This window comes from Phyllopteryx taeniolatus, chromosome 17 (genome assembly GCF_024500385.1).
Source record: "Phyllopteryx taeniolatus isolate TA_2022b chromosome 17, UOR_Ptae_1.2, whole genome shotgun sequence".
In the NCBI taxonomy this organism is placed as follows: Eukaryota; Metazoa; Chordata; class Actinopteri; order Syngnathiformes; family Syngnathidae; genus Phyllopteryx; species Phyllopteryx taeniolatus.
This window is the reverse complement of record NC_084518.1, coordinates 9,135,151-9,152,477: the sequence shown is the minus strand read 5'-3', so window position 1 is coordinate 9,152,477 and position 17,327 is coordinate 9,135,151. Positions and strand designations below refer to the sequence as shown.

At 45.6% G+C, this 17,327-nt stretch overlaps 1 protein-coding gene across 10 annotated transcripts in view; it reads left to right on the top strand.

The window, feature by feature from the left end:
* Positions 1 to 17,327, top strand: part of amot (angiomotin) — a 162,280-nt gene that overhangs the window by 107,077 nt on the left and 37,876 nt on the right. For 8 of the 10 annotated variants that reach the window (XM_061750823.1, XM_061750816.1, XM_061750819.1 and 5 more), the window contains one exon: positions 12,877 to 13,073. The exons of the other annotated variants lie outside the window; for them this stretch is intronic. In XM_061750823.1, the coding sequence (XP_061606807.1) occupies positions 12,877 to 13,073 (197 nt within the window). The remainder of the gene's footprint in view (positions 1 to 12,876; positions 13,074 to 17,327) is intronic. 10 annotated transcript variants of the gene reach the window in all.

Below are 17,327 nucleotides of genomic sequence, written 5' to 3'. Positions count from 1 at the left end.
ATGTTTTTGGGATGTTGGAGGAAACCGGAGTGCCCGGAGAAAACCCACACAGGCACGGGGAGAACATGCAAACTCCACCTCAACTCTTTGATGAGGCCGATGAATGTGGTGTCGTCTGCAAACTTCAGCAGTTTGACAGCCGGGTGCGTTGAGGTGCAGTTGTTTGCGTAGAGCGAGAAGACCAGTGGAGAGAGGACAGGTGGTGACTGTAGATGGAATAGTATCCCCCAGCCTCACCTGCTGTGCCCTGCCTGTCAGGAAGCTATAAATCCACTGGCAGATGGCAGGCGAGACGCTGAGCTGGAGAAGCTTGGAGGAGAGGAGTTCGGGGATGATGGTGTTGAACGCAGAGCTGAAGTTCACGAACAGGATCCTCGCGTAGGTCCCCGCGCTCTCGAGGTGTTCTCGTACAGTCCCATGTTGACTGAGTCATCCGCAAACGTGTTTGTTCTTTAAATGTAGGGATCTGCCGATACCAAGTCCCGATCTGATACCTCGGCAATGCATTAAAAATAGTGTGCATCTTAATGTTCTCAAATTAATATTTTGTGGCCCATGTATATAGTTATGCATACATATATACTGTATAAAAACAATTACACACACACATACACACACACACAAGTTCTATCTTTCTCCATCCATTAATTTTCTTCCGCTTATCCATGGTCGGGTCGTGGGGGCAATAGCTTTAGCAGGGAAGCCCAGCCTTCCCTCTCCCCAGCCACTTCCTCCAGCTCTTCCAAGGGGATCCCGAGGCGTTCCCCGGCCAACGTCAAGGTCAAGGCCAAGGTCTTTCCAACGTGTCCTGGGTCGTCTCTGGGGTCTCCTCCAGGCCGGAACACCTCACCAGGGAGACGTCCAGGAGGCATCCTAATCAGACGCCCGAGCCACCTCATCTGGCCCCTCTCAATGCGGAGGAGCAGCGGCTCTACTCTGAGCCCCTCCCGGATGACCAAGCTTCTCATCCTATCACTAAGGGAGAGCCCGGATACCCTGCGGAGGAAACTCATTTCGCCTGCTTGTATCCGGGATCTTGTTCTTTCGGTCAAGAACCACAGCTCGTTACCATAGGTGTGGGTAGGAACGTAGATCGACCGGTAAATAAAGAGCTTCACCTTTCGGCTTAGTTCCTTCTTCATCACAACAGACCGATACAGAGGCTTGTCAACCAGGACAGCCCCACAACATCCAGAGCCTTTAGGAACTCCGGGTGAATCTCATCGACCCCTGGGGCCTTGCCACCGAGGAGCTTTTTAACCACCTTGGTGACCACGCCCCCAGAGATAGAAGAGCCCGCCTCAGAGAACCCAGACTCTACTTCCTCATGGGAAGGCGTGTTGGTGCTCTTCCAAGTATTCTCCCCACCGTCTCACAACAGTGCCCCATCTATACACAGTGTTGACAGTGCACTGATTCCCCCTCCTGAGACGCTGGATGGTGGACCAGAATGTCCTCAAAGCCGTCCGGAAGTCTTTCTGCACGACCTCACCAAACTCCTCCCAAGTCCGAGTTTTTGCCTCAGCGACCACCAAAGCTGCATTCTGCTTGGCCAGCCAGTACCCATCAGCTGCCTCAGGAGTCCCACAGGCCAAAAAGGCCTGATAGGACTCCTTCAGCTTCACTCACCGCTGGTGTCAACCAACGGGTTTGGGGATTTCCGCCACGACAGGCATAGCTCCGGTCGGCCGCCTCTGCAACGTAGGCGCGGAACATGGTCCACTCGGACTCAATGTTCCCCACCTCCCCCGAGACGTGGGTGAATATTTGCAAATACATGAAATTTGGCCACAACATTTATGCTCGTAGAATGTTCATGCTAAACCAATTACAGAAATTACAGATCAATGTGCAGGATGTTTAATCATATTTTCATGTAATTGTATTAGAGCGTCAGCCTCACAGTTCTGAGGACCGGGGGTTCAATCCCCGGCCCCGCCTCTGTGGAGTTTGCATGTTCTCCCCGTGCCTGCGTGGGTTTTCTCCGGGCACGCCGGTTTCCTCCCACATCCCAAAAACATGCATGAATTGGAGACTCTAAATTGCCCGTAAGTGTGAATGTGAGTGCGAATGGTTGTTTGTTCGTATGTGCCCTGCGACTGGCTGGCAACCGGTTCAGGGTGTACCCCGCCTCCTGCCCGATGACAGCTGGGAAAGGCTCCAGCACGCCCGCGACCCTCGTCAGGAGAAGCGGCTCAGAAAATGGATGGATGGATGTAATTGTATGGTGCATTTATACATTTATATTTTTGTTTTATTAGTTTAGAATGTTAGGCTATAATGACAGTCCATGCAGCTACGTAGTCATCATATACGTGACTCCGCTCATCTACAAACGACACTATTGATTTATAACCACAACCTTGCATGTCCAAAAATAATTCACACTTGTTAAAATTTTAATGCGTCCCAATTCCTAACCTGTCTGACGTTCTCTCGTTGATGAAGCCGTTCAGCAAGGGGCTTTGCAGACTAATGTATGAACTTTCATCTTGCTCTCTGGGAGCGCTGTCAGTGTTGTGTTTCCTTGTTCTGAATGACCCTGCCGCAATGGGTCAATAGAAGCACGGCAGACTTTGTGTCTGTCATGCACGCACGCACACACACACACACACACACACACACAGAGTGTGTCTCTCTTTCACAGACATACATGTCCTAAAAAAAAACCTGAAAAGTTAAATTGTGTAATATAAAATGAAGCTATTACTCTTCCATTTGGCAAGATCTTTGGACCTTTGGATTATTTTGTCACTTTGTACCATTTAAAATGTAAGAAAATGGAAAAAAAAGATAATTTTCACCTGATCTCGATCAGCTGAAAATAATGTGATTGACCCTGATTTTCGATTGGAAGATCCCATCTAAATCGTTCATGAAAAAAAACATCCCCTGTAAGACTCCAGAAAAAGAACAAACTACAGTAGTGTTGATGGCTTTTCCATTCCATTCTTCTCTTTCCTTTCCAAGAGTCTCTTGACCTGATGAAGCTCATGCTTCAGGTTTTCCAAGTCTTTATCATACACTTCAGCAAAGGCAAGTAAGAATGTAGAACTTCTGAGGTAGAAAGACTGGATTTCTTTCACTACTGTACAGTTAGGCTCAGAAACCTACCTCTGTACCTTGATGGTCATGAAATCTAATATATATATATATATGGATGGATGGATGGATGGATTGCTTGGGTAGGTAGGTTCGTAGGTAGATAGATGGTTAGCTAGATGGATAGATAGTAGAGTTGCAATAATACATGTATCTGTATCGAACCGTTCAATACAGTGGTGTAACAAACCGAGACCACTGGACTCAGAATCAGAATCATCTTTATTTGCCAAGTACTGTAGGTAAAAAAAAAACACAAGGAATTTGTCTCCGGTAGTTCGAGTAAGACAACACAGTCTTACACAACACACAATACTGGGATGAGACATAAAAAATATAAAATCACAGTCACTGAGCAATAAAAGGTTACCAGTAATGTGGTAATGCCGGTACAATTTTGTAATTTTCTATTTTATTTTTTTCAATTGTGCAAAATGATGCAGAGTCCTTTAGCAATTACAGCAGTTTGAAATGACTAATAGAACAATAGTATGGTGCAGTGAACATTGCACAAATGGCACAGAGACTTCAAGAAATGTATGCAGTTTAAAGTGACTAGCAGTGCGATAAGCTGGGACAATGTCAATTGTGCAAATGGTGCAGATACTTCTCAAGCACGAGTGGCCAGTGTTGGTCAACAACAGATATGCAAGTAGTGCAGGGTGGCTAGACTACTACAGTGAGTGCACGAGTAGTGTATAATGTGTGGAATTGTAAGTTAACTGTATAAGAAGTTAATGGCAAGAGAGAAGAAGCCATTGGAATGTCTGCTAGTTCTAATTTGCATTGATCAATAGGGCCTACCAATAGCGCCTACCTCAGGGAATCCAAGAGGATTTTGCATGCTCTTGTCTTAGTTCTGGCAGCGTGCAAGTTCTCAAGGGTGGGTAGGGGGGTAACGACAATCTTTTCAGCAGTTTTGATTGTCCGTTGCAGTCAGAGATGGTCCTTTTTTGTAGTAGTAGTAGTTTCTTATCCGAGGTCGGGTCGCGGGGGCAGTAGTTTTAGCAGGGACTCCCAGACTTCCCTCTCCCCCAGCCACTTCATCCAGCTCTTCCGGGGGGATCCCGAGGCGTTCCCAGGCCAGCCGAAGGACGTAGTCTCTCCAGCGTGTCCTGGGTTGAAAACCACACTGCTCCTCCTGAATCTGAGATTCAACTTCTCGATGGACCCTTCTCCTGGACGCCGGATGGTGGACCATAATTTCCTCGAAGCCGTCCGGAAGTCTTTCTCCATGGCCTCACCGAACTCCTCCCATACCAGAGTTTTTTCTTCAACGACCACCAAAGCTGCATTCCGCTTGGCCAGCCGGTACCCATCAGCTGCCTCAGGAGTCCCATTAGCCAAAAAGGTTTGACGGCATCTCTCACCGTTGGTGTCCACCAACAGGTTCGGGGATTGACAGGTACCGACCACCTTACGGCCACAGCTCCGGTCGGCCGCCTCAGCAATGGAGGCACGGTCCACTCGGACTCAATGTCCCTCGCCTCCCCCGGAACATGAGCAAAGTTCTGTCGAAGGTGAGATTTGAAACTTCTGACAGGGGATTCTGCCAGACGTTCCCAGCAGACACTCACAATACGTTTGGGCCTGCCACGTCGGACCGGCATCTTCCCCCACCATCGGCGCCAACTCACCACCAGGTGGTGATCAGTTGACAGTTCTGCCCCTCTCTTCACCCGAGTGTCCAAAATACGCGTCCGCAAGTCCAATGGCACGACCACAAAGTCGATCATCGAACTGCGACCGAGGGTGTCCTGGTGCCAAGTGCACGTGTGGACACCCTTATGCTTGAACATGGTGTTCGTTATGGACAATCCGGGATGAGTACAGAAGTCCAATAACTGACGGGGGGGCCGTTCCTCCCAATCATGCCCTTCCAGGTCTCACTGTAATTGCCCACGTGAGCATTGAAGTCTCCCAGCAGAACGATGGAGTCTCCAGCGGGAGCGCTCTCCAGCACCCCCTCCAAGGACTCCAAAAAGGGTGGGTACCCTGAACTGCTGTTTGGTGAATAGGCACAAACAACAGTCAGGACCCGTACCCCCACCCAAAGGCGGAGGGAGGCTACCCTCTGGTCCACCAGGGTGAACCCCAATGTACAGGCGCCGAGCCGGGGGGCAATAAGTATCCCCACACCTGCTCGGCGCCTCACACCGTGGGCAACTCCAGAGTGGAAGAGAGTCCAACCCCTCTCGAGAGGACTGGTACCAGAGCCCAAGCTGTGTGTGGAGGCGAGTCCGACTTTATCTAGTCGTAACTTCTCGACCTCACATACCAACTCGGGCTCCTTCCCTGCCAGAGTGGTGACATTCCACGTCCCTCGAGCCAGCTTCTGTAGCCGGGGATTGGATCGTCAAGGTCCCTGCCTTCGGCCACCGCCCAGCTCACACTGCACCCGACCCCTCTGGCCCCTCCTACAGGTGGTGAGCCCATGGGAAGGGGGACCCACGTTACCCTTTCTGGCTTTCTCATTTGCAATGCCAACCTGGCTACAGACAATCTTTGAGGCAGGAAGTTTTATTACTGAACTGTAAGCCATTCTACTCACCTCGCGAGTTCGCATCATTCATTCTGGCTGGTGTCTACATTCCGCCTCAAGCTAACACGAACGGCGCACTGCTAATGCTCGCTGAACAAGTTAACAAAATTGAAAAAAAACACCCGGACTCACCCCTCATTATTCTCGGGGACTTTAACAAAGCTAAACTCAACCACGAACTCCCTAAATACAACCAGCACATCGACTGTCTCACCAGGAAAATTAAAATTTTCACTGCTATACTACGGGCGGCACGGTGGACGACTGGGTAGAGCGTCAGCCTCACACTTCTGAGGACCCGGGTTCAATCCCGGCCCCGCCTGTGTGGAGTTTGCATGTTCTCCCCGTGCCTGCGTGGGTTTTCTCCGGGCACTCCGGTTTCCTCCCACATCCCAAAAACATGCATAAATTGGAGACTCTAAATTGCCCGTAGGCATGACTGTGAGTGCGAATGGTTGTTTGTTTCTATGTGCCCTGCGATTGGCTGGCAACCAGTTCAGGGTGTACCCCGCCTCCTGCCCGATGACAGCTGGGATAGGCTCCAGCACGCCCGCGACCCTAGTGAGGAGAAGCGGCTCAGAAAATGGATGGATGGTTGGATGCTATACTACGCTAAATAACGCATACCGTGCCAAACCTCGTGCAGCCCTGGGCTCGTCTGATCACTCCGTAATTCACTTAATACCGACATACAGGCAAGAACTTACATGCGCGAAGCCTACAGTGAAAACAGTGAATAAGTGGACCAATGAAGCAAAGATGGATGTGCATGTGGGTGCGAATGGTTGTTTGGTTGTATGTGCCCTGCGATTGGCTGGCAACCAGTTCAGGGTGTATCGCGCCTCCTGCCCGATGATAGCTGGGATAGGCTCCAGCACGCCCGCGACCCTAGTGAGGAGAAGCGGCTCAGAAAATGGATGGATCGATGGATATATATATATATATATATATATATATATATATATATATATATATGCAAGGGAGATTCATTGAACACTAAATTGCCCGTTGGTGTGAATATGAGTGTTAATGGTTGTTTGTTTTTACAGTGTATGTGCCCTGTGATTGGCTGGCGACCAGTTCAGGGTGTGCCTACATCTCGCCCAAAGTGAGCTGAGATAGGTCCAGCACACCCTAAAGTGACCCATCAGGAAGTTAAGCGGTACAGACAATGGATGGGTGGATGATTAAATTTAGATAATCCCGCCCCCGCCCCCACACTGGCTGCTCATTGGTCATTCGCCGAAGATTAAGAAGTGAGTGACAGAACGCTTCAGCAGTTCCGCTTCCACTCACAGCCGAATCGCTTGCCTCGTGGCGGCGACCACGCTAAAAGAACAAATCATTTCATAAACTGATTCGGGTCAGTTTGTTCACGAAAAAGATTTGTTCTTCTGAACGAAACGTTCGCGAACGAAACAACACTAGAATGAGCGACAGACAGCAGCATAGCTGCAGAATCTGCGCACAGTCCAAAGTGAAGACAATTCAACCCGCCCAAGTGGCTAGTGGGAGTGGCTTTGCTACCCGCCACGGTCGAAACGGACCCACAAATGGTGGCTTGGCGGCCCAGGTGAAATCTGACCCTCCAGCACAAAACCTACACTGCCATGTTTTGAGCTCTGTACATTTTCTGAAAAGGCATTAAAAACTTTCCAATGATGTACTGAATAGATTGTGGTAATCGGGTAACATTTGGTCCGTTTAAAGAGTGGAAGCAGCGTTTCAGCGTTAGCCTAGCAACAAGGACATTTTGTTTACACCACTAGAGACAGTATTACGGGATCTTGTTTGGTCATACTTGTTTGTTCATACTTGTTCATACAGACATTTCCAAAAAATTAGAATATCATGGAAAAGTTTATTTATTTCCATAATTCCATTCAAAAAGTTAAAATTTCATAGATTATAGTTTCAGGGGCCACAATTTAAACAATTTCAAGTATTTATTAGTTTATTTTTACATAATTTGGGGTTCCAGCTCATAAAACCCACAAAATCAGGAATTCAAAAAATGTGAATAGTGTGAAAAATCACCATTTACTTCTCAGTTTTTATAGAAAAAAAAGAAAGAAATTCGGGTCACATTAAATCAATCAAAATATAGTACTTTCAAATGGATATGTTAATCTTCAATACTTGGTTGGGAATCCATCCATCCATTTTCCGAGCCGCTTATCCTCACTAGGGTCGCGGGAGTGCTGGAGCCTATCCCAGCTATCTTCGGGGAGGAGGCGGGGTACACCCTGGACTGGTTGCCAGCCAATCACAGGGCACACATAAACAAACAACCATTCACACTCACATTCACTCCTACGGGCAATTTAGAGTTTTCAATCAACCTACCACGCATGTTTTTGGGATGTGGGAGGAAACCGGAGTGCCCGGAGAAAACCCACGCAGGCACGGGGAGAACATGCAAACTCCACACATTGAACCCCAGTCCTTAAAACTCTGAGGCAGACGCTCTAACCAGTCGTCCACCGTGCTGCCTGGTTGGGAATCCCTTTGCTTAAATCACTGCCTCGATGCGCTGTGGTATTGAGGCAGTCAGCCTGTGGCATTGTCTGGGAGTTACGGAAGGCCAGATTTCCTTGATGCTTGCTGTCATTTCTTCTTTTTTTGTGGGTCTGGTGCCCTTCATTTTTCTCTTGATAATTCCCCATAGATTCTCAATGGGGTTTAGATCCGGCAAACTGGCTGGCCAGTCAAGCACTGTTGATGGCATGGGCATCAAACCAGGTTTTGGTGCTTCTGGCGGTATGGGCAGGGGCCAGGTCCTGCTGGAGGATGAAATCTGCATCCTTATACAGCTCCTCAGCAAAACGAATCATGAAGTCCTCTAAAACATTCTGGTAGACTTTTGTGGTGACCTTGAATTTAAGAAAGCAGTTTACCAACACCTGCACTGGACATTGCACCCCAAATCATGACTGACTGTGGATATTTCACACTGGACCTTCTGTTCTTCACCCGTCTTCCTCCAAACCCTTGGACCTTGATTCCCGAATGAAAGGCACACTTTACTTTCATCGGAAAAGAGGACCTTGGACCACTGACCAACAGTCCAGTCCTTCTTCTTCTCCTTCCTACGTTGGCTCAGGCTCAGAAGTGCCTTGACCCGAGGAACTCAACAGTTGTAGCCCATCTCCCGGATGCGTCTGAATGTGGTGGTTTTTGGAGCTGTGACTCCAGCCTGATTCCACTCTTTCTGGATCTCTGCTATAGTCTTGAATCTTCTCTGTTTGATAATCCGTTGAAGCACATGGTCATCTGGTGCATCTTCTCCTGCCACATTTTGTCCTTCCACTCGACTTTCCATTGCTATGCTAGGACACAGCACTCTGTGAACAGCCAGCCTCCTAACTTTACATTAGGTCCCAGACCGAATATCTATAAGTGGAATAGGTCCTCAAAAAAGTAATCATCCAACATTTCAGGTGATTCCTTGACAATCTTACCTTATAATTATACTATCCCCAGCCAACAGTAGATTGTTCAAGCAGTTCCAAACTACTTTACATTAGGTCCCAGAACAAAAATTTACTTCAGATTGTTGAAGCAGTGCCAAATATCTACGCGGGGGATAGGGAGTCTTAGTCTTCAATCAACCTTCAAGACAATTACAAGTAATGATTCTACATTTCAGGTGGTTCTTCGACCATCTTGCATCAGGCCTTAGGCCAATTTACTAAACAATCTCCGGCTTCTCAGCGAGCAACTTTGACATCACTCAATCCTTTCATTCAACACACATTCTGCCATCTTCAAAGCCTGTCCGTTTATGAAGAATGTGAACCCCCCCAGGCCTCCTCTTGTCAGCAACTTATTTGCTTATTTGCAGCTTCTCTCAAGAGTCCAGGACTCCCCATGAACGGTTCAGGTCCAAACCTGTAGGTGGGGAGGATATTAGGATCCGGCTCGAAGGACCAAGTTATCACGGGAAAAATTTTACCCCTGAATAGACAGGACAAGAGACAAGATAGACAGGACAAACACCTTGAGAGAAAATGACAGACAATTTAATAAAAACTTACATGTAAGGAGACAGTTCGAATGCTTGTTTGTGGTTGCGAGGAAGTGCCTAACTATTAAAGTCAACTTACACAAAGAGAAACATAGTTGTCTTTTGTCTTGACGCCACTGTCACCAACAAACCTATCATGTTTGTAAAACACTATGGTATCAGAGAGAGACACAAGGAGACAGACGCAAGATTAAATTTTTCTGTCTTCATACGAGCGCAGAGTTCATTTGATGCTATAATTAATACAACCCCAATTCCAATGAAGTTGGGATGTTGTGTTAAACATAAATAAAAACAGAATACAATGATTTGCAAATCATGTTCAACCTATATTTAATAGAATACACTACAAAGACATGATATTTAATGTTCAAACTGATAAAATGTATTGTTTTTAGCAAATAATCATTAACTTAGAATTTTATGGCTGCAACACGTTCCAAAAAAGCTGGGACAGGTGGCAAAAATGACTGAGAAAGTTGAGGAATGCTAATCAAAGAACTGTTTGGAACATCCCACAGGTGAACAGGCTAATTGGGAACAGGTGGGTGGCATGATTGGGTATAAAAGGAGCTTCCCTGAATTCCTCAGTCATTCACAAGCAAAGATAAAATAAAATTCTAAGTTAATGATTATTTGCTAAAAACAATAAGGTTTATCAGTTTGAACATTAAATATCTTGTCTTTGTAGTGTATTCAATTAAATATAGGTTGAACATGATTTGCAAATCATTGTATTGTGTTTTTATTTATGTTTAACACAATGTCCCAACTTCATTGGAATTGGGATTGTAGATCCTAAACTCCACTCTCCGTTAAACACTGCTTCCCCACAGTCTCCCTCCTTCTGTCCAGAATTATCAAGGTGTCACCCAGGGCTCAGTGCTTTCTCCCCTCTACTTCATCCCACGTGGCCAAATCATACGTTGTCACGCTCTCCGTTTCCACTGCTATGCTGATGACGTCCAGCTCTACATTTCCTCGAAATCTATCACTAACTCCACCCTCTGAAACTGTCTTACTGATATTAAATCCTTGAGACTATCAAACTTTCTACAACTCAACTGGGACAAATGAAACCTAATCATTGTCGGTCCAAATTCTCTTACCAATAGATCCACCTCACCATCGACAACTCCACTCTGTCACCTTCCACTCAGTGCTGCAATCTTGGTATTCTTCAACAGCAACCTCTCCTTCAACCAACATGTCAGTCACCTCGTCAAAACAGCTTTCTTTCATTTGAAAAAGCAAAAATTGGGAAGCATATGGAACAGCCCAAAACATACAATAAAAGTCTGTTGGAGCCATACCCTAAACCCAACAGGAAGTCCGCCATTTGTAATTTACTTTCACTTTTTACCTAATTTTTCACCTTTTGTAGAGGTCCATATTTTAATGAACTTCTAGAGATTTTATCTGATTGACTTCAAACTTTGTGTGTCTCATCTCAAGATGTTGAACATGGAAAGTTAGCAAAAGCTTTTTGATTTGTCTAACGCTGTTGCCGTGGTGACACGGAGAACTTTGTTTCGTCACGACAGCAATAGCTGTTGTAACTTGACCGCAGATGCTCATATCTTTTCAAAATGTCACACATTTGATAAGAGTCCAGGCCAGAAGACATCTACAAACAATTATATAATCTTTTTCATAGCTTAACCTACTGGCAAAAACATCAAAAGTTCTTTGTTATTTCTGTATGTACATTGCCTTGTAAAACCATACTTCTTCTAAATGGAGTTTATTTTGTCACCTGTTTTTTGTTGTTGTGATGGTTTAATCAAGCACAAAAACCCAGCAACTTGGCACACACACAAAGCCAGGTGAAATATTAAATATTTAAGACATTTTGTTAAAAGTCTAAAAATGGCTCAGTAGCGCCCCCTACAAATCTTCAACAAAGCAGCCCTGGCTGTACGTTTCACTTAGGTCTACCAAACCTGGGAGGTAACAGCCTAACACCTACAAACAAGTCTCTTGGAGCCATGGTCTAAACCAAACAGGAAGTCTGCCATTTTAAATTTACTTTCACATGACCTACTTTATGCCTTTCATAGAGATCATATTTTAACTAACTCCTTCTACAGTTTTCATCCAATCCACTTCTAACTTTGCATGTCTTATACAAATTTGATGAAGATGAAAAGTTATTAAAAGCGTTTTATTTTGTGGAACGCTGTTGCTTTGTTTTGCCGCGACAACAAAAGCTGTTTTGACTTAACTACAAATGCCCATATGTTTTCAAAATGTCACACACTTGATTAGAGTCCCGGCCGGAAGACATCTACAAATAATTATTTATTTGTAGTCATAGGCCCACATACTGGCGAACGTGCCACACATATCAAAACTTCTTGAAGATAGCCCTGTATGTACAGTGCATCGTAAAAGTAGTCATACCCTTTCAAATACTCCCATTTTCTGGCCTTATGATTACAAAAATCAGTCTTTTGTTGAATTTTTGTGACACACCAACACAAAGTCGCACATAATTGTGAAGTGGAAGGAAAATGATATCAAGTTTTCCACACTTTACGTGAATATAAATCTGAAGATTGCTGTGCATTTGTATTCAATGTATCTGCAATGTGCTGGTACACCAACATTCCTGTAAACCACTGTGCCAGTACCCCAACGTGCCAGTACTCCAACGTTGCCAGGGGTGCAAGGGCACTAACTATCTGCTCGCAGCTCTAGTTATGTTTATGTATTTTTTTTATCACACCGAGTAAATAAATATGGGATATTTTTCTAATGAATATAATGGAAAAGATTGCACTTTGTTTTACATTAGTATGCATAATTTTAAATTATTTTTGCCTAATAAATTAATTTTAAGAAACAAAAATCCAAAGTGCCGTTCGGGATCCCAAAGAGCCAAACTCTTTTTAGTGAGCAGATCCAAAAGAGTTGGTTCTCTAAAAAGAATTCCCATCACTAAAAAGTGTATCAGTTTGTTCTTCTGTCATAAATAAATAGATGCACGGAAAATGTCATCAGAGTTCATTCAGACCGTTCTATTAATAAATCACATTCACTGCCATTGACGGCTTTAGAAGTCAAATATCAATGTTAACTGGGAAGGCTGACAATGAATGAGTTAAAACAAATGAATGTCTGTGACGCTTTCTTAAAATTCTGTGTCCATGTAGCTGTCATCAAGTTTTAAGTTATTGTAATTAAAATATATTTTCCTTTCCAGCGTCAGGGAGGCACACAAAACAACGGCGTGGTCCAATCAGAGTACAGTGTCACTGCATTAATGGAGCACCTGAGGGAGAAGGAGGAGCGTATTTTGGCTCTGGAGGCTGATATGACCAAGTGGGAACAGAAGTACTTGGAGGAGAGCGTCATGAGACAGTTTGCCCTTGAGGCGGCCGCTTCTGTTGCTTCTCAAAGGTAGAAGGGCATATTATGCATGATGTGTAAGATCATAATGAGATTTTTTTCTTTTCTTTAAGACATTAGCATCTCATGTACTGGTGATACACTGGTGGTGTCCGATGATCTATAATACAAAAGATTTCCATGGAAGTAACAATATCACCGGTGCTTCACACTGGACTGGGCTCTTGCTTTATGATGGTTGGACCTGACCCAAACTCCACATTGTGGGCAGGGCTAAAAGTAGTGGGCGGTTGTGGCTCAGTTGTTAGAGCAGGTCATCCTGTGACCCAAAGGTCGTTGGTTTCTATACCGGCTCCGACTGTCCGCATGTCGAAGTGTCCTTGAACCCTAATTTGCTCCCAGTGGGCCTGGAAGTGCCTTGCATGGCAGCAGTTTCCCATTGGTGTATCATACATGCAAATCAGTTGCCTTTTGGCAAAATTTGCTATTTTGAACTCAAAATAGGCCAATTACGTGAATTGTATAGATCCGATCAGTTTTTCCTCGGTGGGTCGCCATCGCAGTCACGTCATAGGCTCTTTCGTACTCCTTGAATGCTGGTAGCTACATCCATTCCACACATCCACACAGAGATCTAATTTCTGAATATTACTCCCTGGCACACGAATATGCAAGCGCATTGGCCTGAGGTTCCGCCTGTGCGCTCGGGACCTGCTTTGGACAAGTCACAAGAGCTGACGAGACCAGAAAAAAACTTCTGCCGCTTCTGCTGTTAAGAAATAACGGTACATTGGTATTAACACTAGATAAGCCAGCCCGGCTGATTGTCGTGCCTACGTGGCGGCCATGTTGGGAAGTTCGTTGTTATCATGAAGGCAACGACGAGCTACTCTTGTTTACATTTAGTCGAACAAAAACAACAGCTTTCATGTATTGTAGTATTTGTCTGGCACTATCTGCCCAAATGTGTTGTTATAGTTTTGAATGTGCATACACACGCACACACACGCGCAAACACATACACACACAGCAACATCAGAATTTGCACATTCATATTTTATTTTGTAATTTTGTTTTTTATTGATGTTCATCCATCCATCCATTTTCTGTACCGCTTTATCCTCACAAGGGTCGCGGGCGTGCTGGAGGCTGTCCCAGCTGTCTTCGGGCGAGAGGCGGGGTACACCCTGAACTGGTCGCCAGCCAATCGCAGGACACATGTAAACAAACAACCATTCGCGCACACATTCACACCTAAGGGCAATTTAGAGTCTACAATCAGTTCTGAGGACCCGGGTTCAATCCCCGGCCCTGCCTGTGTGGAGTTTGCATGTTCTCCCCGTCCCTGCGTGGGTTTTCTCCGGCCACTCCGGTTTCCTCCCACATCCCAAAAACATGCATTAATTGGAGACTGGGATAGGCTCCAGCACGCCCGCGACCCTAGTGAGGAGAAGCGGCTCAGAAAATGGATGGATGGATGGATGGATGGATGTAGCGTCGGTGACACGACTCCTGTGTGCTGTTTTCTTTATCTTCATCACTGAGAAAAGCTTCTCACGCAGATACGTGCTGCTAAACATGCACATGGTTCGAGCCACATGTCGACGAAGATGGGTCATTGCTACAGGAATGAAGCGAATAAACTGGACAGGCCCTGTAGTGTCGTACTTTGCCTTTAGCGTCCCATTACACTGCAGCTCTATTAGCTCCATCTGAATCTGTGCAGGTGCAGTTTCCACGTCGACAACAAATGGGTTGCGAAGCAGCTCATTATCTTTGTTTGTGCTTCAATGTCACCAAAGCGCCGTGCGAACTCAATGCAACGTGCACTCAAGTTTATGAGCGAAGTGCACATTTGGGAACATCACTGCGCTGACTTGAGTCATTACTTGGCAACAGGGAAAGTGAGGAAAGTTGCATTTGTGTCTCCCATAAGAGCAGCTTCACTTGAAATGCCTTCACTGCATCATACATCGTCCCTGGAGCTTCAGATTTAAGACGCTGAGATGTGTTGTTATGTCAGCCAGAAACGCCAACTCACACTTGCACTTTTCATCCTACAAAACTGTGGAGTCTTTTCCTTTACTGTCCAAAAATTGACAGATTTCCTTGCAGAGCTCAAAAACTCTATTGAGCACTTTCGCCCAACTCAGCCAACGCACCTCTGTATGATAAGGAATCAGAATCATCTTTATTTGCCAAGTATGTCCAAAAACACACAAGGAATGTGTCTCCGGTAGTTGGAGCCGCTCTAGTACGACAACAGACAGTCAATTTACAGAACACTTAGGAGACAGAAAGATTTCTCGCAAGAGACTGAAACTGCCGATGATTCATGCCTTTAGCTCGTATGAAGAAGAAGAATAATCATCTTTTATTGTCATGAACATGCATGCATGCACACGATATTTGTTCTCTGCATTTAACCCATCACAGTGAACACATACACATATTAGTGGAACACACTGGAGCAGGGGGCAGCTGAAGCCCCCGGGGAGCATTTCGGGGTATCAGTGTCTTGCTCAAGGACACCACAGCTGTGAGTCCAGGGGATGTTTGCAGATGGGGTCTTGAACCTAGCTCCCCCACAGTGGCAGGCGATGATCTTAACCATTGGGCCACTGCTGTATGCAGTTTACAGTGTGCGTTACAGTGCTCATGTTCCATTTTAAGGACTTTACCACACAGCGTTTCTTGGTGTATGATGCAGTGATATACTGTTAACTCATCAGTGCACTTTTCATCCTGCATCTTTGCCACAATCCCACTTTTTTCCCCGCACATCGCTGGTGCTCCATTTGTTGTCAGTCCAACAAGTTTGTCCCAGGGCAGTTTCATGTCGGTTACATTTTGACATACATTTTCAAAAATGTCTTTTCCTGTTGTTGTCTCATCCACCGATTTAATGTCCAATATTTCCTCTATAACGCACAAACTGGAGTCCTCTCCATGAATGAAGATGGCCAGCTGTGCAGTGTCCATAACGTCTGTACTTTCATCCACAGCAACAGAGTAGGCAAGAAAGTCTTTGCTTCTTTCGATCAGCTGTGTTGTTAAATCAGTAGCCAGCTCACAAATGCGCTCAGTAACTGTATTTCTAGTCTGGCTTACATTGGGCAACATCTGCTTTTTGTCTGGACACATGACATCAAACACCTTCATCATCCAGCTCTATTATTACTCTTCCTCGGTAAATGGACGAGCTGATTTGGCGATCTCCTCCGCCACAATAAAACTTGCTTTTACCGCAGCTTCACTTTGGGATTTCGCTCGGGTGAAAAATGTCTGCTGAGATGTCAGATTCTTCTTTAACTCTTCTAGTTTCTGGAGCTTCTGCGCCGCATTCAGTTTTTTCAACTTATCCTCGTGTTTTGTCTGGTAGTGCCATCGTAGATTAAATTCCTTAAGTACAGCAACATTAACTCCACAAATAAGACACACGGGTTTACCGGTAATGTCAGTAAACATATACTCAGCCTCCCATCGGTTTTAGAAGATTCTGTTTTCGGAATCAACTTTTCTCTTCGCCATTGTTTGGGGCTAACCGCTAGCTTCAAATTGGTGCTGCGGAAAAGACGCTCGACTTGATTGGTCAGGGACTGTTTCCGGCTAGCGCCGCTGGCCTATTGCCAGCTGTCGCGCTGCATTATGGGATCTGTAGTTTATATGTCATCAGCGCTTAATATTGCCGGGCTATTAATAATTACAATATAAAATCATCTCGCGGGCCGGATATAATTGTACGCCGGGCCGGGCGTTTGACATATATAGTGTAGATAAAGCGCTACATAAGTGCAGTCCATTTACCATTTAGTGGTCTAGAAGAGCAAGATATCAACTGATATATTCTGTAATAGAAGAATCAAATTTTTTTTGTCTCAATATCAATGATGATGCTCTTGCGGTGACATAAAATGTTCATACCATTTCATCTCTACACTGTCCCAAAATATTATGCATAAAAATAGCCGAACAGCCCGTGTCGGGGGGTTCGGTACTCCATACTCCCGAAGCACCGCCAACAGGACTCCACGAGGGACATGGTCGAACGCCTTCTCCAAGTCCACAAAACATTGTAGACTGGTTGAGCAAACTCCCATGCACCCTCGAGGACCCCGCCAAGGGTGTAGAGCTGGTCCACTGTTCCACGGCAAGAAAACCACACTGCTCCTCCTGAATCTGAGATTTGACTTCCCGACGGACCCTCCTCGCCAGCACCCCTGAATAGACCTGACCAGGGAGGGTGAGAAGTGTGATTCCCCTGTAGTTGGAACACACCCTCCACAACCACCAACCCAGTCTGCC